The 23,266-nt window shown below is 43.5% G+C and overlaps 1 protein-coding gene across 1 annotated transcript in view; it reads right to left on the bottom strand.

Moving 5' to 3' along the window:
• Positions 1–23,266, bottom strand: part of esf1 (ESF1, nucleolar pre-rRNA processing protein, homolog (S. cerevisiae)) — a 95,513-nt gene that overhangs the window by 61,459 nt on the left and 10,788 nt on the right. The window contains exons 3-6 of the mRNA XM_070889822.1: positions 20,903–21,198; positions 20,608–20,721; positions 6,637–6,752; positions 1,151–1,303 (exon numbers count right to left, since the gene is read on the bottom strand). Of these exons, the coding sequence (XP_070745923.1) occupies positions 1,151–1,303; positions 6,637–6,752; positions 20,608–20,721; positions 20,903–21,198 (679 nt within the window). The remainder of the gene's footprint in view (positions 1–1,150; positions 1,304–6,636; positions 6,753–20,607; positions 20,722–20,902; positions 21,199–23,266) is intronic.

Here is a 23,266-nt window from a genome sequence, read left to right as displayed (position 1 = left end):
CAGTCATTGAAGGTTGGCATATAGGTCCAGCAGCCGGTGAAGAAGGCAAATGGCATGTTGGCCTTCATGGCGAGAGGATTCAAGTATAGGAGCAGGGAGGTCTTACTACAGTTGTACAGCGCCTTGGTAAGACCACACCTTGAATATTGTGTGCAGTTTTGGTCTCCTAATCTGAGGAAGGACATTTTTACTATTGAGGGAGTGCAGCGAAGGTTCACCAGACTGATTTCTGGGATGACAGGACTGACATATGAAGAAAGACTAGATTGACTAGGCTTGTATTCAATGGAATTTAGAAGAATGAGAGGGGATCTCACAGAAACATATAACATTCTGACGGGATTGGACAGGTTAAATGCAGGAAGAATGTTCCCGATGTTGGGGAAGTCCAGAATCAGGCGTCACAGTCTAAAGGTAAGGGATAAGCATTTAGGACCGAGATGAGGAGCAACTTCTTCACTCAAGAGAGTTGTGGGCATGTGAATTCTCTACCACAGAAAGTTGTTGGGGCCAGTTCGTTAGATATATTCAAAAGGAAGTTAGATGTGGCCCTCACGGCTAAAGAGATCAAGGGGTATGGAGAGAAAGCAGGAAAGGGGTACTGAAATGCATGATCAGCCATGATCATATTGAATGGTGGTGCAGGCTCGAAGGGCCGAATGGCCTACTCCTGCACCTATTTTCTATGTTTCAAAGTGATCAACACGTGGAATGGGCTTACGGGTTGAAATGGAGGTCAATGATCTGAAATGATTTATAAAACTGGCCAGATTATCACCTGAGAATAGCTCTCTCCCCGAGAATCAGCACCCTCTCCAAATTAAAGGGAGTAAGCTAGATGTTGCCAAATAAATTCATGGTTATTTTTGGGCCTGCTTGTCCTAATTTGACCTCAGCTGAACTTGGCCAGATTGCCATCAGCTCACTCTACATTGGAGGAGGGAAGATGTGTGTTACATTGTAAATTCCCAGTCATTTTTAGGCCTGTTTGTTGTTGCCAAATGGTCTCCATTTGCTCATTGCAGCTTCACCACATTTATTTACCAAACCTAATGATAAGTTGCTGGCCGTCCATTACAGATTTGCTCATACAATTACATTCTGTTTTATTGCAAGCCAAAGAAATAGAAATTCAACATCTTTACTGAACCTGAGATCCAGATAGGAACTGCTACTCTCATACTCCATCCCATCACATTCCTCATAAAGCTTATTGGCTGTTTCAGGAGAATCACAGTCCACCTCGGCATAGTAGTACCTCAGCCGTTTGAACTGATACTCTCGCACTTTTTCCCTGGTAATTCTATGAAGAAAGTATAATGGGTTAAAGAAAATAAAATCAGTGACAATATACTTGCTGTGTAAAATGTGCATCACTGCAAAGTGGTTTCAGGTTCTCAGTAAAACTGCAATTAATGCAAAGCCAACCTTTTAAAAGTTAAAACTAAAGTTCACAGGTGGTGCAATAAACGATCTTCTAGGTTTTTAAATTTTAGCAAAATGCCAATGAAGCAGTCATAGAATGGAATTTTATTGCATAGGAAGCCATTCAGCTCACTGAAAGAGTTTTCCACTGAGCCCATTCCTTGCACTTTTCAATGTTAAATATTTATCCACTTCCCTTTTAAAAGCCATTCTGAATTCTGCTTCCACCAATGTTTCTGGTAGGATATTCCATAGCCTTAGCAACCTGCTACATAAAAAAAATCTTACCTCTCCCATTATTCCTTTGGTGATGATCTTAAACTTATGCCTCTAGTTATTGACTTGCTGGAAATAGCTTTTATCTAATGACTTTGTCAAAACCATTGATAATTTTGAGCACCGCTATCAGATACCCTCTCAACCGATAAGAGCCCCAGTTTCCCTAATCTGGCCTCATAATTAAAGCTTCTCATCTCTGGTGTCACTGTAGTGAATCTCTTCTGCACCCTTCATGTTCTTAACATCTTTTCAAAAGCGACGCACCTAAAAACAGGACATAATATTCTAATTGCAGCCTAACCAATGATTTGAATAGGTTCTATACTACTTCTTTGGATTTGTACTCAATGTTCTTCTTTATAAAACCACTGATCCAGTATGCTTTTGTTTTACCTTCTACAAAGATTTGTCTGGAAAGAAACAGAGTTAATGTTTCAGGTCTGTGACCCTCTGTCAGAACTCTGACGCGGAAGGATTACAGACCTGAAACGTTAACTCTGTTTCTCTCTCCACAGATGCTGCTTGACCTGCTGAGATTTCCAGCATTTTCTGTTTTTATTTCAGATTCCAGCATCCGCAGTATTTTGCTTTTGTACCAAGTTCTTTTGTTTCACTACTCGTTTTAAAGTGTGTTTGTTCTCTCCTTATTCAGTCCACTAACACTAAAAACTCTACTGGGATTTGGTCAGCAGAGCTCGTTTTTTTAAATTAGTTCCGGAATGTGGGTGTCGCTGGCAAGGCCAGCATTTATTGCCTATCCCTAATTGTCCTTGAGAAGCTGGTGGTGAGATGCCTTCTTGAACGCTGCAGTCCTTGTAGTGAAGGAACTCTCACAATGTAATTATGGAGGGAGTTCCAGGATTTTGACCCAGCAATGATGAAGAAACGGCGATATATTTCTAAGTCAGGATGGTGTGTAACTTGTAGGGGAACTTGTAGGTAATGGTGTTCCCATGCATTTGCTGCCCTCATCCTTCCAGGTGGTAGAGGTCGCGGGTTTGGGAGGTGCTGCCAAAAAAGCCTTGGCGAGTTGCTGCAGTGCATCCTGTAGATGGTACACACTGCAGCCACGGTGTGCCTGTGGTAGAGGGAGTGAATGTTGAAGGTGTTGGATGGGGTGCCAATCAAGTGGGCTGCTTTGTCCTGGATGATGTCGAGTTTCTTGAGTGTAGTTGGAGCTGCATTCACCCAGGCAAGTGAAGAGTATTCTATCACACTCCTGACTTGTGCCTTGTAGATGGTGGAAAGGTTTTGGGGAGTCAGGAGGTGAGACTCGCCGCAGAATACTCAACCTCTGACCTATTCTTGTTGCTACGGTATTTATGTGGCTGATCCAGTTAAGTTTCTGGTCAATGGTGACCCCCCAGGATGTTGGTGATATGGGATTCGGTGATGGTAATGACATTGAATTTCAAGGGGAGATGGTTAGATTCTTGCTTGTTGGAGATGGTCATTGCCTGACACTTGTGTGGCGCGAATGTGACTTGCCACTTATCAGCCCAAGCCTGAATGTCATCCAGGTCTTGCTGCAAGCAGGCATGGGCTGCTTCATTTTCTGAGGAGTTGCGAATGGAACAGAACACTGTGCAATCATCAGCGAACATCCCCACTTCTGACCTTATGATGGAGGGAACGTCATCGATGAAGCAGCTGAAGATGGTTGGGCCGAGGACACTGCCCTGTGGAACTCCTGCAGCGATGTCCTGGGGCTGGGATGATTGATCTCGAATAACCACCTTCCTTTTTGCTAGGTATGACTCCAGCCTTCCCATTGACTTCAATTTTACTCGGGCTCCTTGATGCCACACTCAGTCAAATGCTGCTTTGATGTCAAGAGCACTCACTCTCACCTCACCTCTAGAATTCAGCTCATTAGTCCATGTTTGGAGAAAGGCTGTAATGAGGTCTGGAGCCAGGTGGTTCTGGTGGAACCCAAACCGAGCATCGGTGAGCAGGTTATTGGCGAGTAAGTGCCGCTTGATAGCATTGTTGACGACACCTTTCATCACTTTGTTGATGATTGACAGTAGACTAATGGGGCGGTAATTGGCCGGATTGGATTTGTCCTCCTTTTTGTGGACAGGACATACCTATGCATGTATTTAAGTATGCATGCACAGATCTCTGCTTTTATCTGACTATAAGGCATTATGCTGATACCAATATAGCTTGGCACTGCTGGCTCTTGCAACAGATACCACTTTTAAGGATGTCCTGCAGTGCAACGGCAACATGAGATTTATTTTGCCAAAAACACATTTCCCAATAGGATTTTCATGCACATAATGCAGTATGTTAAAGGAGTCGCCTCACTAAGAGGACTACTTACAATAATCAAACAGATTCAACATGCTAACATTCTTTTCTTCTGTCCTGTACAGTTGCCATTTTTGAAAGATAAACATGCTATCGACTCAGGATCAGTTCCTATGTGCTGGAGGGTAACTAATGTAACACCACTTTTTAAAAAAGGAGGGAGAGAGAAAACAGGGAATTCTAGACTGGTTAGCCTGACATGAGTGGTGGGGAAAATGTTGGAATCAATTATTAAAGATGAAATAACAGCGCATTTAGAAAGCAGTGACAGGATCGGTCCAAGTCAGCATAGATTTATGAAAAGGAAATCATGCTTGACAAATCTTCTAGAATTTTTTGAGGATGTAACGAGTAGAGTGGACAAGGGAGAACCAGTGGATATGGTGCATTTGGACTTTCAAAAGGCTTTTGACAAGGTCCCACACAAGAGATTGGTGTGAAAAATTAAAGGACATGATATTGGGGGTAATGTATTGGTGTGGATAGTGAACTGGTTGGCAGACAGGCAGCAGAGAGTCGGGATAAACGGGTCCTTTTCAGAATGGCAGGCAGTGACTAGTGGAGTGCCGCAGGGCTCAGTGCTGGGACCCCAAGCTATTTACAATATACATCAATGATTTAGATGAAGGAATTGAGTGTAATATCGCCAAGTTTGCAGACGACATTAAGCTGGGTGGCGGTGTGAGCTGTGGGGGGGATGCTAAGAGGCTGCACGGTGACTTGGACAGGTTAGATCAGTGGGCAAATGCATGGCTGATGCAGTATTATGTGGATAAATGTGAGGTTATCCACTTTGGTGGCAAAAACATTATGGCAGAATATTATCTGATTGGCGGCAGATTAGTAAAAGAGGAGGTGCATCGAGACCTGGGTGTCATGGTACATCAGTCATTGAAAGTTGGCATCCAGGTACAGCAGGCGGTGAAGAAGGCAAATGGCATGTTGGCCTTCATAGCTAGGGGATTTGAGTATAGGAGCAGGGAGGTCTTACTGCAATTGTACAGGGCCTTGGTGAGGCCTCACCTGGAATATTGTGTTCAGTTTTGGTCTCCTAATCTGAGGAAGGACGTTCTTGCTTTTGAAGGAGTGCAGCGAAGGGTCACCAGACTTATCCCTAGGATGGCAGGACTGACATATGAGGAGATACTGGATCGACTGGGCCTGTATTCACTGGAGTTTAGAAGGATGAGAGGGGATCTCATAGAAACATATAAAATTCTGAAGTGAATGGACAGGTTAGATGCAGGAAGAATGTTCCTGATGTTGGGGAAGTCCAGAACCAGTGGTCACAGTCTAAGGATAAGGGGTAAGCCATTTAGGACCGAGATGAGGAGAAACTTGTTCACTCAGAGAGTTGTTAACCTGTGGAGTTCTCTACCACAGAGAGTTGAGGCCAGTTCGTTAGATATATTCAAGAGGGAGTGAGATATGGCCCTTATGGCTAAAGGGGTCAAGGGGTATGTAGAGAAAGCAGGAAAGGGGTACTGAGGTGAATGATCAGCCATGATCTGATTGAATGGTGGTGCAGGCTCGAAGGGCCGAATGGCCTATTCCTGCACCTATTTTCTATATTTCTATGCTGATCATATTGGTGATTTGACATAAAGCAGGTAATGGTGAGGGAGATGGTACAGATAGCATAAACCCCGGGATGAGTTAACATGTTAATGTAGCACCCTCAATTGGTAGGTTTAGGCATCCTTCAAATCCTATATGCCCAATCATTCTAGCAGCACCCACTGTCAAAGCAAAATATTTCATTAAAAATGATTCAAATAAAACTAATACTATGTAATTCTTTGTATTTAAAGAAGTCCTGATGGTGAGATGCAAATAAATTTTGCTTGTTTTCAATGCACATGTATAAATTGAAATTACTTTTAACAAATTTCCTTCATAATAAAATAACTGTATTGACAAGACACGGACTTGTATCTTCGAACCTATGACAAGTTCACAATCTGCCTGTGTCATCAGAAGAGCCAGTGATCAAAGAAATATATTAGGAGAGTTGCTGTGGAGATTTTCAGTGGCAGTCAACTCAAGCTCAGCACTGGCAGCCTGCTTGTCCTCTTATGTGACAGGACAGGTGTGAATAATTAAATATTAAAGACATAAGAAAAAAAATCTCTCGTAAGAGGGGTGGGAAATAATTGGCAAGTGTGAGTACATCTGCTTGACAGTTAAGTGCAATTTGGATTTTGGACAAACATACTTTTTGGATCCACTCTAGTACAGCCATTCCAAGTTTTATTAGTCGCAGAGGAAATTACACATATGGGGGACTTGGCAAACTTGATATCACAACTGCTAAATTAACCATCGAGTCTTGGGTAGTCCTTTAATATAAATATTATGGCAATAGCAACTTGCATTTATATAGCACCTTTAACATAGTAAAATGTCCGAAGGTGCTTAACAGGAGCATTTTCAAACAAAATTTGACACCGAGCCACATAAGGAGCTATTAGGACAGATGATAAAGAGGTAGGTTTTAAGGAGCACCTTAAAGGAGGAGAGAGAGGTGGAGAGTCGGAGAGGTTCAGGAAGGAAATTCCAGATATTACTGCAGAGCTCAGAGATGCTTAGAAACAAACTCCGGTAAATGATGATTACCTTTGTTCATCGGTGTCATCATCTGCATCTTCCGGTAAATTATTGTCCAGCAATTCTACAGGCCCACGTAACTCCTCCTCTTTTATTTTTTGCTTTCCAAATTCTGAAGGGTAGATCTAAATTGAGCATATTAGCCAGTTTTTAAATATTTTTAGTTACACATAACCTGTTTTCCAAATATCCACCCAATGGATAAACAGTTTTTATGTTAGATTGTTGGGGAGACCCAAGTTCCAATCCTAATGTGTGTTTTCAGCTAAAGGGAATGTTTCAGTCAGCTCTGCTGGGGTAAATGATGGCCACCTCTTTTATTAGACAAATTCCAAATTGAAAACAGGTGTTTGTTACAACCAGTCCGTGTTAGTGATAATTCTCCACTCGAGCAGTAGTCCGAATTCCACATCCTTGCCCTCTTTCCAGATCCCCTTTATTCCTCTTTCCTTCAGCCACCGATCTAATTTAGTCTTCAATGTTGTCATGCTCTCTGCTTCAATTGTCACCTCTAATAGCGCATTCCACAGCCTTACAACCCTGTGTAAAAAGCTTCTCCTGCTCACTGTCCTAAATCGTTTACATTTAAAGTATTGAACGAAGTAATTTAGTGCAACGTATGAACTTGTTGCTATTAGCAGTGTTACATCACTTAAATTTGAAAAAAAATATCTACAGCACCCTCTGCTGGATAAAAGACCAGAAACACTGTTCTCATTGTTAACGATAATCCTTTTGCCAACATGGACATTAGATTTTAGTGGTAATACAAAAGAGGAACGGACACTGAAATTAGTTCATCGCAACAAGAAATTAGATTTATCCTTTTTATCATTAAATCACACCTTATTCCAGCAATATTTATCGAAAGAAACATTTTTAGTTTATAAGAATTAACAATAAACAAAAAGAGAGAACATTTATTCAATTGAAGACTACTGTGATTTCTGTACCCCTGTAAATAAAAGACAAAATAAAAACAAAGTGGAAGGAGGGCCCAAAATTGAATACACAATCCAGAAAGTTGTTCTCCACCAGTCTGGGAGATAAAGTGTCAAACATAAATGAGCCATTTTGTGTGGAAAAAGGAAATACAGATTGAACCTCTCTGGTCCGGTACTCTGATCCGGAAACATCCGTGGTTCGGCATTAGTTTGCGGTACTGCCGCTTTCGGCTATCTTCTCCCATGCCGGTAGATGGGCAAACTCCATCCTGAGGTGTTTCAGCGATCATGCCATTTTATGTCTGGAGACAGTGGGCCTCATTAACAGACAGTTTCTCTGCTATTATCAGCAGTCACTTTTATAAAGAATAGTGTCCAAAGAGCAAAACACTGGTGGACAGATACAAATGAAAGAATGTTAAAGTTAGCCCAGGAGAGCGATGAGCAGCACTCCACAGGTACTGGTAAGCCTACGCGAGGCGAAAGCTTATGTAGGGTGTATCGGTACAGTCATAAACTGACCTCCCGTGGTTCGGAAAATTCTCTAGTTTGATACCAGTCAGGTCCCGGGGATGCCGAACCACAGAGGTCCAACCTGTACTATCAAGAGGATGGCACACCCTCCAAAATGGCCTTCCTCAGTGTGCAGCAGAGCAACACATGGTCGAACACACCCAAAATATATTGCCCATCCAGCCTGAGAATATATGGAGGTGGCTGAAGTAAAAGTTTCTTTTAAATGCTAAACTGTTGTAAAACATTGGTTAGGCCCAGTTGGTGTATGGACACTAATTCTGGACACCACACTTTAGGAAGGATGTCAAGACCTTGGAGAGGGTGCAGAAGAGATTTATTAGAATTATATCAGAGATGAGGAACTTCAGTTATGTGGAGAGATTAGAGAAGCTATAGCTGTTCAGTTCAGAGCTGAGAAGGTTAAGTGGAGATTTAATAGAGATGTTCAAAATTATGAAGGGTTCAGTAAATAAGGAGGAACAGTTTCCATGAGCAGGAGGGCCGGTATCCAGAGGACACAGATTTAAGATAATTGGCAAATAAAAAGGGAGATGAGAATATTTTGTTTTTGAAATGCAGAGAGTTGTTATGATCTGGAATACTCTGCCTGAAAGGGTGTAGAAGTAGAAGCAGATTCAATGGTAACTTTCAAAAAGGAATTGGATAAATACTTGAAGGGGATAATTTTGCAAGGCTATGGGGAAAGAGCAGCAGAGAGGGACGAATTGAATAGCTTTTTCAAAGAACTGGCACATGCACGATGCGCTGAATGGCTTCCTTCTGTACTCTAAGAATCTACGATTTATTTATGAAGGTACAGGTGCAGCACCTAAAATTCGGAAAGCTCAGGTCAGAGGCCGTTCCGGATTCCGGGCTTTTCCAGACTTTAGATGTGCTTTCTAACGTCACAAGTCCGGAAATACCAGAGCTAAAGTTCGGGTATTTCCAGATTCCGGAACGTTAGAAAAGGGGGGCGGGGGGGGGGGGGGAGAATTCTTGCTGAGGAGCTGTTTGGGCCATTCGGCCCCGCTGAGGGTCTGTTAGCGTCGGGCGGGGCCCCGCCAAGGAGGTTGTTAAGCGGCCCCCCGTGTGGATGTTGTCGGGCAGCCCTCCGCCAAGGTGTTCAGGTGAGGCCCCGCCGAGGATGTTTTCGGGCAGCGGCGGGGCCCCGAGGTCGGCAGGATCGCCGGGTCTGGATTCCGGAACATTTTACGGATTCCGGACAACTCTGCCACCGATCGTTCTGGAGTTGGAACATTCCGGATTCCAGAACTCCGGATTCGCGACGCTGCACCTGTAATACAATTATTATTACATAGGCCAGCAATTTAGTGAATGAATGGAGATTTGCTTACTCCCTTTATTCAGAAGATCCACAATGTCAACAGAACTCTCCCAATCAGCAACATGATTTCCATTTCAAAATATTTTTATTGCATAGCACAAATTCTTAAATTATTCCAATACACAATTCTAACCATTCTCGAGTGTCAAAATAACCGTAGCCTGCTCTCCAAAACATTTTTATCTGTGCATCTGTCATCGAGTGCATCTTGAAAATAAAATCATTACATGGGAAGAAATCAGAAGATGTATTTACTGTAACACAACATTGTGATACTTCAAAATTTGCAATATCTAAATGTTAATTAATAGTGTACACAAGACAAAGCCACACACCAGCAAATATCACTCGACCTCACTACTGTAGAGGTTGGAGATTGCAGAGTTATTTTGGATGTTGAACAATGCAGAGGAATTTTAAGAACCTAAGAAATAGGAGCAGGAGTAGGCCATACGGCCCCTCAAGGCTGCTCCGCCATTTAATACAATCATTGCTGATCTGATCATGGACTCAGGTCCACTTCCCTGCCCGCTCCCCATAACCCCTTATTCCCTTATCGGTTAAGAAACTGTCTTTATTGCAAAGGGGATGGAGTATAAAAGCAAGGAAGTCTTGCTACAGTTGTTCAGGTTATTGGTGAGGCCACACCTGGAATATATTCAATTTATTCAATGACACAGCTTCCACAGCTCTCTGAGGTAGTGTAGTCCTTAGGTTTACAATCCTCAGAGAAGAAATTCCTCCTCATTTCAGTTTTAAATGGCGGCCCCTGATTCTAAGATTATGCCCCCTAGTTCTAGTCTCCCCTATCAGTGGAAACATTCTCTCTGCATCCACCTTGTCAAGCTCCCTCATAATCTTATACGTTTCGATAAGATCACCTCATTCTTCTGAATTCCAATGAGTAGAGGCCCAACCTACTCAACCTATCTTCATAAGTCAACCCCCTCATCTCCAGAATCAACCTAGTGAACCTTCTCTGAACTGTCTCCAAATCCTTTCTTAAATATGGAAACCAAAACTGCGTGCAGTATTCCAGGTGTGGCCTCACCAATAACCTGAACAACTGTAGCAAGACTTCCTTGCTTTTATACTCCATCCCCTTTGCAATAAAGGCCAAGATTCCATTGGCCTTCCTGATCACTTGCTGTACTTGCATACTAACCTTTTGTGTTTCATGCACCAGGTCCCACTATACTGCAGCACTTAGCAATTTTTCTCCATTTAAATAATAACTTGCTCTTCGATTTTTTCTGCCAAAGTGCTTCACACTTTCCAACATTATACTCCATCTGCCAAATTTTTGCTCACTCACTAAGCCTGTCAATGTCCTTTTGCAGGTTTTTTGTGTTCTCCTCACACATTGCTTTTCCTCCCATCTTTGTATCATCAGCAAACTTGGCTACGTTACACATGGTCCCTTCATCTAAGTTGTTAATATAGATTGTAAATAGTTGGGGTCCCAGCACTGATCCCTGCGGCACCCCACTAGTTACTGATTGCCCACCCAAGAATGAACCATTTATCCCGACTCCCTGTTTTCTTTTAGTTAGCCAATCCTCTATCCATGCTAATATATTACCCCCAACCCCGTGAACTTTTATCTTGTGCAGTAATCTTTTATGTGGCACCTTGTCAAATGCCTTCTGGGTCCAGATACACCACATCCACTGGTTCCTCTTTATTCACCCTGTTTGTTACATCCTCAAAGAATTCCAGCAAATTTGTCAAACATGACTTCCCCTTCATAAATCCATGCTGACTCTGCCTGACTGAATTATGCTTTTCCAAATATCCTGCTACTGCTTCTTTAATAACGGACTCCAACATTTTCCCAACCACAGATATTAGGCTAATTGGTCTATAGTTTCCTGCTTTTTGTCTGCCTCTTTTTTTAAAATAGGGGCATTACATTTGCAGTTTTCCAATCTGCTGGGACCTGGGACTGCCCCAGAATCCAGGGGATTTTGGTAAATTACAACCAATGCATCCACTATCCCTGCCGCTACTTCTCTTAAGACCCTCGGATGCAAGCTATCAGGTCCAGCCACACCAGCAAATATCACTCGATCACACTACTGTAGAGGTTGAAGATTGCACAGTTCTTTTGGATGTTGAACAATGCAGAGGAATTTTCTAATGTATGACATCCTTGCTGCAGTTGCATCATCGCCACTGCATTTGTGACGCCTGAGCACCACGAAGATAAATACTCCCATGAATTTTCTTCTACGGTTATTATTCAATGAAAGCGCCATACCCTAATCCAGGCTAAGGTCCAAAATATATGTGTATGATAGAAATTTAAGGATAGAGGAAGCCATTTTAGCTGATCGCTCCACATGGTCGACTCTAGTCCCGTGTTCCTGTTCCTTCTAAATTAAAAATATGACTTGTAGTTTATAAAATCAAATCAGTGGCACTACAACAGTTTCATCAACATTTATGTCGGGGAGGAGCGGCGAGGCCTATAAAAGGCTCAGCGGCAGTCAGGGAGGAACGGTGAAGCCTATAAAACGCCCAGAGGCAGCGAGGAGCAGCGGCAATCGGGGAGGAGCCAGCTACTGCAGCAGGGTCAAAAGTTTAAAAAGTAAAAAGAAATCGCAGTGTGACGTCACAGTCAAGAGGGTAAGTGATTGGCTGGTTGAGTGGTGAGTAGTTTTTCTTTTTTCTTTATCTTTTTTCTTTTTCTTATCAGTAAGAAACCTTTGACATTGTTGCCAAATTAAGTTAATTTAAGGGTTAAGTCATGGCAGGAGAGCCCAGATCCATGTCATGCTCCTCCTGTACTTTGTGGGAAATCAGAGACACTGTCCCTGACAACTATGTGTGCGGGAAGTGTATCCAGCTGCAGCTCCTGTCAGACCGCATGATGGCACTGGAGCTGTGTATGGATTCACTCTGGAGCATCCGCAATGCTGAGGATGTCATGAATAGCACGTTCAGTGAGTTGGTCACACCGCAGGTCAAGGTTACAAAGGCAGACAGGGGATGGGTGACCATCAGGCAGAGCAGGAGTAGGAAGGCAGTGCTCTGCGGTCATCTCCCTCCAAAACAGATATACCACTTTGGATACTGTTGGGGGAGATGGCTCATCAGGGGAAGGCAGCAGCAGTCAAGTTCATGGCACCATGGGTGGCTCTGCTGCACAGGAGGGCAGGAAAGAGAGTGGGAGAGCTATAGTGGTAGGGGATTCTATTGTAAGGGGAATTGATCGACATTTCTGCAGCCACAATCGAGACTCCAGGATGGTATGTTGCCTCCCTGATACAAGGATCAAGGATGTCTTAGAGCGGCTGCAGGGCATTCTGAAGGGGGAGGGTGAACAGCCAGTTGTCGTGGTGCATATAGATACCAATGATAGAGGTAAAAAAAGGGATGAGGTCCTATAGGCTGAATTTAGAGAGCTCGGAGTTAAATTAAAAAATAGGACCTCAAAGGTTGTAATCCCAGGATTGCTACCAGTGCCATGTGCTAGTCAAAGTAGAAATAGCAGGATAGTTAAGATGAATACGTGGCTTGAGGAATGGTGCAAGAGGGAGGGATTCAAATTCCTGGGATATAGGGCCCAAGTTTGAACTGGTCATTAGAACGGCGCACCTCTGAGCCTTCCGCCTATTATTTAGAATTAAAAGTGCGCCTAAAAAGTATCTCGCTATTCTGAAGTGTCTGCAGGCCTCCATTCCAGTCGGCACAGCGCAGCTTGAGCTGCAGGGGGCGAAGCAATCGACGCAATGGCACAGAAACATTGGCTGGGTGAGCGCTTTCCCGCCCCTAACCCCTGGCCGAGTGGCTGAAGATATGCTGCTGCGTCCTTTAGCGAGCTGCTGGGTGATCGATTTCCCGCCCCTAGCCGAACGGCCGAAGATATGCTACTGCATGCTTTAGTGAGCTTTGCTGCTGAGTGATCAATTTCCCGCCCCTAGCCCCTGGCCGAAGATATGCTACTGCATGCTTTAGTGAGCTTTGCTGCTGGGTGATCGATTTCCCGCCCCTAGCCCCTGGCCGAACGGCTGAAGATATGCTACTGCGTGCTTTAGTGAGCTTTGCTGCTGGGTGATCGATTTCCCGCCCCTAGCCGCTGGCCAAACGACCAAAGATATGCTGCTGCGTTCTTTAGTGAGCTGCTGGATGATTGATTTCCCGCCCCTAGCCCCTGGCCGAACGGCCGAAGATATGCTGCTGCGTGATTTTCTTTGCTGCTGGGTGAACGATTTCCAGCCCCTGGCCGAACGGATAGGCACTGTGTGCTGCAGTAGGTGAGGTGGGGACTTTTATTTTTTGATTGATTGATTGATTGATTTATCATTTATTATTGATGATGGTTCTTTATTTTTAAAGTGAAGGTGTTTAGTGCTCTCTCTTCCCTCCGCCGCACCCCCCCCCCCCTCCCCCATCTCTGGCTTGCTTATTTATAAAAAGAGAAACAACTGTCCTCACTCAGCAGATGTAAGGCAAAATATCATTGGAAAAGGTTTTAGGCCATTTTAAGTGATGTGTTTCATGCTTTAGTCCTTTGTGTTTAATGCTTGAACTCCGTGTCTCTGGCTGTACCTGCAATGAACTTAACTCTCGGTAAGGTTTTTAAGAACTTACAAAAGTGGACACTTACCCCGTTCCAAGTTAGTTTGGAGTAACTTTTCGCAGTTCAAACTTGCAAAACAGGCCTAAGTGGCTGGACACACCCACTTTTGAAAAAAAAACTGAACTAAAACGAAACTAAACTAACTCACTGAAACTGGAGCAAACTAAATGTGGAGAATTGCAATTCCTAGGACACTCCAAAAAAAACTAATTGCTCCAAAAAAATAGGAGCAAACCCAGTTGAAACTTGGGCTCATTGGAACCGGTTCTGGGGGAGGTAGGACCAGTACAAACCGGACGGTCTGCACCTGGGCAGAACTGGAACCGATGTCCTGGGGGAGTGTTTGCTAATGCTGTTGGGGAGCGTTTAAACTAATATGGCAGGGGGATAGGAATCTATGCAGAGAGACAGAGGGAAGTAAAATGGGGGCAGAAGCAAAAGGTAGAAAGGAGATAAGTAAAAGTGGAGGGCAGAGAAATCAAAGGCAACAATCAAAAAGGGCCACATTACAGCATAATTCTAAAAGATCAAAGAGTGTTAAAAAAAACAAGCCTGAAGGCTCTGTGTCTCAATGTGAGGAGCATTCGTAATAAGGTGGATGAATTAACTGCGCAGACAGCGGTGAAAGGATATGATGTAATTGGGATTATAGACCAAGAAGTAAGGAAGAACATAAGCTTGGATGATGTGGAATCTGTATGGGTAGAGCTGCGGAACACCAAAGGACAGAAAACGATAGTGGGAGTTGTGTACACACCACCAAACAGTAGTAGACAGGTTGGGGTTGGCATCAAACAGGAAAATAGGGACGCGTGCAATAAAGATACAGCAGTTATCATGGGTGACTTTAATCTACATATAGATTGGGCTAACCAAACTGGTAGCAATACGGTGCAGGAGGATTTCCTGGAGTGTATAAGGGATGGTTTTCTAGACCAATATGTCGAGGAACCAACGAGAGAGGCCATCCTAGATAGGGTCTTGTGTAATGAGAGAGGATTAATTGGCAATCTTGTTGTGCGAGGCCCCTTGGGGAAGAGTGACCATAATATGGTAGAATTCTTCATAAAAGGTGGAGAGTGACACAGTTAATTCAGAGACTAGGGTTCTGAACTTAAAGAAAGGTAACTTCGATGGTATAAGACGTGAATTGGCTCGGATAGACTGGCAAATGAAACTTAAAGGGTTGGGTAGGCAATGCCAGACATTTAAAGATCACATGGCTGAACTTCAACATTCTGGCATAAAAATAAAACGGTGAAGGTGGCTCAACCGTGGCTAACAAGGGAAATTAGGGATAGTGCTAAATCCAAGGAAGAGGCATATAAATTGGACAGAAAAAGCAGCAAACCTGAGGACTGGAAGAAATTTAGAATTCAGCAGAGAAGGACAAAGGGTTTAATTAGGAGGAGGAAAATAGAGTATGAGAGTAAGCTTGCCAAGAACATAAAAACTGACTGCAAAAGCTTCTATAGATATGTGAAGAAAAAAAGATTAGTGAAGACAAATGTAGGTCCCTTGCAGTCAGAATCAGATGAATTTATAATGGGGAACAAAGAAATGGCAGACCAATTGAACAAATACTTGGGTTCTGCCTTCACGAAGGAAGACACAAATAACCTTCTGGAAATACTAGGGGACCGAGGGTCTAGCGAGGAGGAGGAACTGGAGGAAATCCTTATTAGTCAGGAAATTGTGTTAGGGAAATTGATGGGATTGAAGGCCGATAAATCCCCAGGGCCTGAAAGTCTGCATCCCAGAGTACCTAAGGAAGTGGCCCTAGAATAGTGGATACATTAGTGGTCATTTTCCAACCTTCTATAGACTCTGGATGAGTTCCTATGGATTGGAGGTAGCTAATGTAACACCACTTTTTAAAAAGGGGGAGAGAGAAAGCATGGAATTATAGACTAGTTAGCCTGACATCGGTAGTGGGAAAAATGTTGGAATCAATTATTATAGATGTAATAGCAGCACATTTGGAAAGCAGTGACAGGAACAGTCCAAGCCAGCATAGATTTATGAAAAGGAAATCATGCTTGACAAATCTTCTAGAATTTTTTGAGGATGTAACTAGTAGAGTGGACAAGGGAGAACCAGTGGATGTGGTGTATTTGGACTTTCAAAAAGGCTTTTGACAAGGACCCACACAAGAGATTAGTGTGCAAAATTAAAGCACATGGTATTGGGGGTAATGTATGGACGTGGATAGAGAACTGGTTGGCAGACAGGAAGCAAAGAGTTGGAATAAACGGGTCCTTTTCAGAATGGCAGGCAGTGACTAGTGGAGTACCGCAATGTTCAGTGCTGGGACCCCAGCTATTTACAATATACATCAATGATTTAGACGAAGGAGTTGAATGTAATGTCTCCAAGTTTGCAGATGACACTAAGCTGGGTGGCAGTGTAAGCTGTGCGGAGGATACTAAGAGGCTGCAGGGTGACTTGGACAGGTTAGATGAGTGGGCAAATGCATGGCAGATGCAGTATAATGTAGATAAATGTGAGGTTATCCACTTTGGTGGCAAAAACACGAAGGCAGAATATTATTTGAATGGTGACAGATTAGGAAAAGGGAGGTGCAACGAGACCTGGGTGTCATGGTACATCAGTCATTGAAAGTTGGCATGCAGGTACAGCAGGCGGTGCAGAAGGCAAATGGCATGTTGGCCTTCATAGCGAGGAGAATTGAGTATAGGAGCAGGGAGATCTCACTGCAGTTGTACAAGGCCTTGGTGAGGCCATACCTTGAATAGTATACAGTTTTGGTCTCCTAATCTGAGGAAGGACATTCTTGCTATTGAGGGAGTGCAGTGAAGGTTCACCAGAGTGATTCATGGGATGGCAGGACTGACATATGAAGAAACACTGGATCGACAAGGCTTATATTCACTGGAATTTAGAAGAATGAGAGGGGATCTCATAGAAACATATAAAATTCTGACGGGACTGGATAGGTTAGATGCAGGAAGAAAGTTCCCGATGTTGGGGAAGTACAGAACCAGGGGTCACAGTCGAAGGATAAGGGATAAGCCATTTAGGACCAAGATGAGGGGAAACTTCTTCACTCAAGAGAATTGTGAACCTGTGGAATTCTCTACCACAGAAAGTTGTTGAGGCCAGTTCGTTAGATATATTCAAAAGGGAGTTCGATGTGGCCTTTATGGCTAAAGGGATCAAGGGGTATGGAGAGAAAGCAGGAATGGGGTACTGAAGTTGCATGATCAGCCATGATCATATTGAATGGTGGTACAGGCTCAAAGGGCCGAATGGCCTGCTCCTGCACCTATTTTCTATGTTTCTGTTATGTTTCTATGTTTTATGAACACATTTCTCGCCGTGCCCAATTTTAAAGAGATATTTTCTCCTGAACTCTGTTCCATGCATCATACAATGTTCTCCAAGTACAAGGAACTGGTTCCTATGCCTCTGATTACAATTGGCTAGGAGATTGGCAAGAGCAGCATCATCATAGGCAGTCCCTCGATACGAGGATGACTTGTTTCCGCGCCGAAAAGGGATGAGTTAACAGGTGTTTTAATGATATTCCAGGTCCTGAACTACATCTTGAAGGGTGGAAGGTGCCTGTGCGTGGATTTTATTTTAACGTGGAGTGGCCATTGCACACTAGCCACCACATGGGCTTGACAGAGCTCGGTCTTGGTCCAATGGCAAGGATTAACCGAGGCGACTGGAGACCAGCTCTGCTGCACGGACCTAGTGCGACACATATCGCAGTGTGGGCTGGCCCGTGCTGCCCCTGGGCCCTCGTCTTTTCTGGGCCCCCGAACTCTCACCTCTCCTAGGCCCTGATCACATCCCTCTACGAACACTTGCCGCTCCTTCGCCCCGACCTCGCTGCTCCTACTGTACCTACCCGCACTGCAGTCAGCCGTCGCCCTCCTGCATTGCAAGAGCAATGCAATCATAGGAACATAGAACAGGAGAAGGCCATTGAGCCCCTCAAGCCTGTTCCACCATTCAATGAGATCATGGCTGATCTGCGACCTAATTCCATATACCCACCTTTGGCCCATATCCCTTAATACCTTTGGTTAACAAAAATCTTTCAATCTCAGATTTAAAATTAACAATTTATCTAGCATCAATTGCCATTTGCGGAAGAGTGTTCCGAACTTCTACCACACTTTGCGTGTAGAACGGTTTCCTAATTTCACTCCTGAAACGTCTGGCTCTAATTTTTTTTAAAGACTATGCCCCTAGACTCCCTAACCAGGGAAAATAGTTTCTCTTTATTTACTCTATTTGTTCCCCTTAATATCTTAAAAACTTTGATCAGATCAGCCCTTAACCTTCTAAATTCTAGGGAATACAACCCTAATTTGTGTAATCTCTCCTCGTAATTATACCCTTCGAATCGGGTATAATTTTGGTAAACCGACGCTGCACTCCCTCCAAGGCAAATATATCCTTCCTAAGGTGTGGTGCCCAGAACTGCTCACAGTACTCCAGGTGTGGTCTAACCAGGGTTTTGTATTGCTGCACATAACTTCTACCTCTTTGTATTCTAGTCCTCTAGATATAAAGGCCAGCATTCCATTAGCCTTTTTGATTATTTTCTGTACCTGTTCATGACATTTTAATGATCTATGTACCTGGACCCCCAAGTCACTGGACCTCCACTGGTTTTAGCTTTTCACCATTTAGAACGTACCCTGTTCCATCCTTTTTTGGTCCAGTGAATGACCTCACATTTGCTTACATTGGAATCCATTTGCCACTGTTTTGTCCATTCACTTAATCTATCGATATTCCTTTGTAATTTAGGCTTCCATCTACACTGCCTACAATGCCACTTATCTTTGTGTCATCAGCAAATTTGGATACATAGCTTTCTGTGCCATTATCTACGTTAATAAATACGTTGAATAGTTGAGGCCCCAACACAGATCCCTGTGGGACACCACTAGTCACATCCTGCCAATTTGAGTACCTATCCGTTATCCCTACTGTCTCCTGCCACTCAGCCTATCCAAGTCAATAATCTGTCTTCAATTCCATGGGCTTCTACCTTAGTTAACAGTTTCTTATGTCTGATTTTATCAAATACCTTGTGGAAGTCCATATAAATGACATCCATAGACATTCCCCAGTCTGCTACTTTCGTCACTTCTTCAAAAAATTCAGTCAGGTTTGTCAGGCATGACCTACCTTTCACAAATCCATGCTGGCACTCTCTGATCAACTGAAAATTTGAGCTGTTCAGTCACCCTATCCTTAATTATAGACTCTAGTAAGTTCCCGATAACAGACGTTAGGCTATAATTGGTCTAATTCCTCAGTTTCCCTTTCTCGCCATTCTTAAATAGCAGAGTGACATGTGCAATTTTCCAATCTAAAGGAACGGTTCCTGAATCGATTTGGAAGATTATAATTTGGGAATCTGCAATATGCTCACCTACTTCCTTTAAAATCCTGGGATGGAAACCATCTGGTCCTGGAGATTTGTCACTCTTTATTGATATTATTTTCTTCATTATTGTTATTTTACTTACATTCATTTTGTTGAGACCCTGTCCCTGATTCAATATTAGTTTCCTTGGGATTTATTTTCATACTCCCTTTTTGTAGCTCTCACGATGTTTTGTCAGGAATTACAACATTTAAGGTAATCCTAAATTCTACCGCTACCCAATTCAAATGGTTAGACAACAACAACAACTTGTATTTATACAGCGCCTTTAACATAGTGAAACGTCCCAAGGCTCTTCACAGGAGCATTATGAGATAAAAAATTTGACACCAAGCCGCATAAGGAGAAATTAGGGCAGGTGACCAAAAGCTTGGTCAAAGTGGTAGGTTTTAAGAATCATCTTGAAAGAGGAAAGAAAGGTAGCGAGGCGGAGAGGTTTAAAGCAGGGAATTCCAGAGATTAGGGCCTAGGCAACAGAAGGCACGGTCACCAATGGTTGAGCGATTATAATCAGGGATGCTCAGGAGGGCAGAATTAGAAGAGTGCAGACATCTCGGGGGGGGCGAGACTAGAGGAGATTAGAGAGATAGGGAGGGACGAGGCCATGGAGGTATTTGAAAACAAGGATGAGAGTTTTGAAATCGAGGCGTTGCTTAACCGGGAGCCAATGTAGGTCAGCGAACACAAGGGTGATGGGTGAGCGAGACTTGATGCGAGTTAGGACACGCAGCTGTGTTTTGGATCACCTCAAGTTTACGTAGGTTAGAATGTGGGAGGCAAGCCAGAAGTGTGTTGAAATAGTCAAGTCTAGAGGTAACAAAGGCGTGGATGACGGCTTCAGCAGCGGCTGAGCTGAGGCAAGGACAGAGACGGGCAATGTTACCGAGGTGAAAATAGTCGTTCTTAGTTATGCTACGGATATGTGGTCAAAAGCTCATTTCAGGGTCAAATATGACACCAAGTTTGCGAACAGTCTGGTTCAACCTCAGACAGAAGTTGGGGCTACCAATATGCAAGCACATTCATATCATTTTTAATTTTCAAGCAGAAGCAGTCCAACATTTATTTTTTCTTAAAGTTGCTTTATTATTGTGAGGGGGTGGGGAAAACTTAAATGTAACTAGGGAAAAAAAATGAAAAGTTTAAAAACACTCACCTTCACAGACAACACAACACCTCCTTGGGGGATGAAAGAATTAAATAATACCAGCAGATCATTTGCCTTTATTTTATCCCAGTCTATGTTGCAAACTGCTAATCGTCGAGTGACCTATAAAGTAAAACAGGATGAGTGTTATAGAAATCTTGTGAAAATTCCTCCACCTTCAAAACTATTTTATGGAAAATTAATAGATCAATAACTTAATATGTTGTTAACATTTCTATATTTTTAAACATTTTCATTTACTACCTAGGTGATCAAATGGAAAAATATCAATCATGGAATGTACCGTATCTCCACGTGGAGCATCCTTCGCCAGTTCTCCCCAATTGTGCTCAATTTCTGGGTCCTTTTCTAATAGATCAAAACAGTCATCTTCATCGGAGCTTGTTTCGACATTTCCTTTCCCTCTGGCTAAGTCTGGACCACTGTCACTGTCCTCCTCAGATAATTCCTCATCGTCTTCACTGTCTCCCATTTCTTCATCTTCCTCCTCCTGACTCTGGCTATCTGACCCTGAAGATTCTTCACACCAGCTGCCTTCACCATGATGATCACTGTCATCGTCACAGGTGTCATCATTTTCTGAAATACGGAAACAATTACATGAGTTTATTAAAAAAATATTTATTTTTAAAAGGCACAAAACTGTTTTTTGAACAACTTTTAAAAGAGGTGAAATGAAGCCCTCAAAACAATGACAGAGAAAGTTAGAAGCACACACAGTTGGTCAATCAGAAAACAAAGAGAGTCGATGTTTTAGGTTCGCACTCTTCAGCAGAACTTGGGAAAAAGTTATTAACCCAAACTTTGACTGTGGTCTCCAGAGATGCTGACAGGCATAATAAGTTTCTTCAGCGTCACTGGTTTGTTTCAGATTTCCAGCATTTGCAGTGCAGGTATTTCACTTTTTATTTCTATTTGTAAAGTCCTAGCCTCTTCAGAACTACCTGACGAAAGGTGTAAAAAAAAATATTTTAGCAGCTCAGAGAACTCAATTTACAGTCATCAGTCTCAATTTAATCGTTAATTTTTATTGAATGGTTTCTGATATTTTTGTTACAAAAGTACTTTTCCTCTAAACTTTCATGTAGTGTAAAACACTTGAGGGTACAAATTCCTTTTTAAAAATGTAGTAGGATTTCGGCGTGGTTTCTCCCCTAACTTTGCCAGACAACCTACAGAAACTGCAGTTTCTCTGGGGATTCCATTGATCTGCTGAAGTCCAGCAGGAGATTAGAGAACCACGCCCCCGCCCCCGGAATCGAGGAAAACTTACTTCCACTCTAAAAAATTAGTCCTTAGGTGACTGAACAGTCCAATACGAGAACTACAGTCCCTGACACAGGTAGGACAGATAGTCATTGAGGGAAAGGGTGGGTGAGACTGGTTTGCCGCACGCTCTTTCCGCTGCCTGCGTTTGATTTCTGCATGCTCTCGCCGATGAGACTCGAGGTGCTCAGCGCCCTCCCGGATGCACTTCCTCCACTTAGGGCAGTCTTTGGCCAGGGACTCCCAGGTGTCGGCGGGGATGTTGCACTTTATCAGGGAGGCTTTGAGGGTGTCCTTGTAATGTTTCCACTGCCCACCTTTGGCTCGTTTGCCGTGAAGGAGTTCCGAGTAGAGTGCTTGCTTTGGGAGTCTCTTGTCTGGCATGCGAACAATGTGGCCTGCCCAGCAGAGCTGATCAAGTGTAGTCAGTGCTTCAATGCTGGGGATGTTGGCCTGGTCAAGGATGCCAATGTTGGTGCGCCTGTCCTCCCAGAGGATTTATAGGATCTTGCGGAGGCATCGTTGGTGATATTTCTCCAGCGACTTGAGGTGTCTACTCTACATGGTCCATGTCTCTGAGCCGTACAGAAGTGCGGCTATTACTACAGCCCTGTAGACCATGAGCTTGGTGGCAGATTTGAGGGCCTAGTCTTCAAACATTCTTTTCCTCAGGCGGCCGAAGGCTGCAGTGGCGGTGATGTTGAATCTCATCGTCAATGTCTGCTCTTGTTGACAAGAGGCTCCCTAGGTATGGGAAATGGTCCACGTTGTCCAGGGCCGCGCCGTGGATCTTGATGACTGGGGGGGCAGTGCTGTCGGCGGGGACAGGTTGGTGGAGGACCTTTGTCTTACGGATGTTTAGCCTAAGGTCCATGCTTTCGTATGCCCCAGTAAATACATTGACTATGACTTGGAGTTCGGCCTTTGTATGTGCGCAGATGTGAGGACAGGAGGAGCCCATTCAACCCCTCGAGCAGGTCCTGCCATTCAATTAGAGCTGGCACAGGCACAATGGGCTGAATGGTCTCCTCTGTCCGGTATCATTTTATGATTCTATGATCTATAAGGAAAGAACATAAGAATTAGGAACAGGAGTAGGCCATTCAGCCCCTCGAGCCTGCACTGCCATTCAATGAGATCATGGTTGATCTTCTACCTCAACTCCACTTTCCTGCACTATCCCCATATCCCTTGATTTCCTTAATATCCAAGGGAACCTGCCACCCAAACCGGGCTGGCCTACAAATCTACACTATGCAGTTTACTCTTAATGTCACCTAGCAGCCACTCAGTTGCATTAATTGTTACACAGTTAGTGGTTCAAATAAGCAGTCCACCATCACCTTCGCAAGACAACAATGGGCAAGCAATCAATGCAGCT

This window comes from Pristiophorus japonicus, chromosome 9, assembly GCF_044704955.1.
Source record: "Pristiophorus japonicus isolate sPriJap1 chromosome 9, sPriJap1.hap1, whole genome shotgun sequence".
In the NCBI taxonomy this organism is placed as follows: Eukaryota; Metazoa; Chordata; class Chondrichthyes; family Pristiophoridae; genus Pristiophorus; species Pristiophorus japonicus.
The sequence above is the reverse complement of the archived record's forward strand: the minus strand, read 5'-3'. Positions and strand labels throughout refer to the sequence as shown.